We start from the raw sequence: 2,273 nt of genomic DNA on the forward strand, positions 1-2,273 counted from the left end.
CATGCTCTACTCCGATCCGAGACAGAATTTCGGCAGCACCTACCCGCTGCTCTCCCGATACACGTCCTGGAAGGGAGTGTGTATCTAGAGAACAACAGGTAGGTGGTGCCGAAACTCCGTCTCGGATCCGAGCAGAACATGGAAACTAACCCATCTACCCATCCGCGGGCTGTCCAATTACACCTGGACAATCCGAAATAGATACGGTCATAGATATGCAGAGATCCGCATACCTCCAATCGTATCTGTTTCGGACGGGAGACGCCTAACTGGGCTACACCGATCTACGTACGACAACGGTAAGGAAAAGAGCTTAATTATACCTAGGGTGGCGGTGGAGAAAGGCTAGCGACGCAGTGGCGATTCGGTGCAGTGGCGAGTTGGCGCTATGCAGGTAGGACCGTAGCGCCGACGAAGACGATCGAGGTCGCCTAGGTGCTCCGATTCCCCTGCGACAGGTCCTGCTCTGCAAAAGAAGAAAAACAGCACTATAAGTACAAAATTTCGGCAGAACCTCCCCTAGATGGGGAGGTTTCGATAACCTGCAAGAAAAACCGTCGACGCGATGGCCGATGTCCACATTTGGGGCACGATGGCCCACACATCCACAATTCCGGCACGAAGGCCGTCAACACATAAACGGCGCGATGGCTGACAACCAGAACGGGATGGTTCGTATACCTTGGGCGTTGGCGGGACGTGCACGCGGAGAAGAAGACACCGACAACGGGACATGACGTGGCGACGGTGGCACCTCCTCCCCTTCTTTCTCCTTCTCCTCCCCTTCCCCTTCTTCTTCCTCCTTCCTCCTCCTTCCTCCACCTACCTCCTCCTTCTCTGCTCCCTGACCAACGCTAGGGGCTGGGCTCCACACGGACAGACGGACGGATAGGGGCCAGGCGGCTTGCCTCGGGGCTGGGGAGGGGGCGCGCCGGCCGGACGGGCCCCAACGCGTAGGGACAGGGGCGCGCCGGCGGGGCCGCACCATCATCTCGGGCTACGAGGGCGCGCCGGCGGGGCCTGAGGGGTCACGCGGCGTGGGGGCTGCGGGGGCGCGACGTAGTCTTGGGCTGTGGGAGCGCGCCGGCGGGGCTTGCTGGGGCGCGCGGCGCGGGGGCTGCGGCGGCGCGCGGCGCTGCGGGGGCTGTGGGGGGCGCGTGGGGCTACGGGGGGCGCGACGCCGTCTTAGGCTGCGGGAGCGCACCGGCGGGGCCTGCTGGGGCGCGCGGCGCGGGGGCTGCGGCGGTGCGCGGCGCTGCGGGGGCTGCGGGGGGCGCGCGACGAGCGGCAGCGGCGCGCGGAGGGAGCTGGCGGCGGCGGGGGTAGCGCACGGACGGGGCGGGCTGGCGGGTGTGGGGTGGGGTGGGGTGGCCGGTTAGGTTTAGATAAGGCCTGTTGGGCCTTTTTTTTTTAAGTCTTCCCCAAGTGCCCTGTCCTGGCACTCGGGAAAGAGCCTCTTCGCCGAGTGCCAGGGAAGGCACTCGGGGAAGAATTTTTGTTTTTTTTTGTTTTTTTACCTCATTTTTTTTGTGAGGCCTTCCCACATTGTTTAAAACTGCATGTTCATATTTGGGACAATTTTGACTTATTTTGTTATATTTCGTTAGTTTTTTTTGTTTCGTTGAATTTTTTTGCATACTTCGAATTTGAACTGCAGGTGCATGAAATAATGGAATTTGGTGATTCAAAAAATTATATTAATGATATTTGGTGTATGTTGATGCCTTATCCAGGAACTCGCATGAAATGTCGAGCATCTTGTTGGCGTAACATGACGAACAACTTGCGGGAAAAGTGTATTTAAATTATATAAAATCCGAACGAAGTCCGAAAATCACGAAACTTGTCTGGGCGTCGTGTTATCGCATGTAGAGGCTATGATAAAAAATCGAGAAGGTTTCGACGAAGTTGCAACGTCGGATGCCTAAAACCCAAACATCTCCGCATATGATCATAATAGGTTTTTTCTTTTCTTTTCATTTTTTTGTTTTCTTTTCAAAATAGGTTTTCGAAGTCGTATTGTACGCTGCTAATTATACATTTATACGCGCATATAGTATGTTTCGGTTCAAGCACAATGAACGTATTAAATCACACAATTCAAGCATAGAAATATATATATATATATATATATATATATATATATATATATATATATATATATATATATATATATATATATATATATATATATATATATATATATATATATATATATATATATATGCATGCATGCATCATATATATATTTACATGCATGCATGCATATGTGT

General features: G+C 52.2%; 1 protein-coding gene across 1 annotated transcript; it reads left to right on the top strand.

Annotated features, from left to right (window-relative positions):
- The first annotated feature begins 647 nt into the window (after window positions 1–647).
- LOC136543699 (uncharacterized) lies at window positions 648–1,379 on the top strand. The gene is made up of 2 exons (XM_066536077.1): window positions 648–699; window positions 859–1,379. Exons 1-2 carry the CDS (start codon window positions 648–650, stop codon window positions 1,377–1,379), a joined length of 573 nt encoding a protein of 190 aa, XP_066392174.1.
- The last annotated feature ends 894 nt before the right edge of the window (window positions 1,380–2,273 follow it).

This window comes from Miscanthus floridulus, chromosome 3, assembly GCF_019320115.1.
Source record: "Miscanthus floridulus cultivar M001 chromosome 3, ASM1932011v1, whole genome shotgun sequence".
Lineage (NCBI taxonomy): Eukaryota > Viridiplantae > Streptophyta > Magnoliopsida > Poales > Poaceae > Miscanthus > Miscanthus floridulus.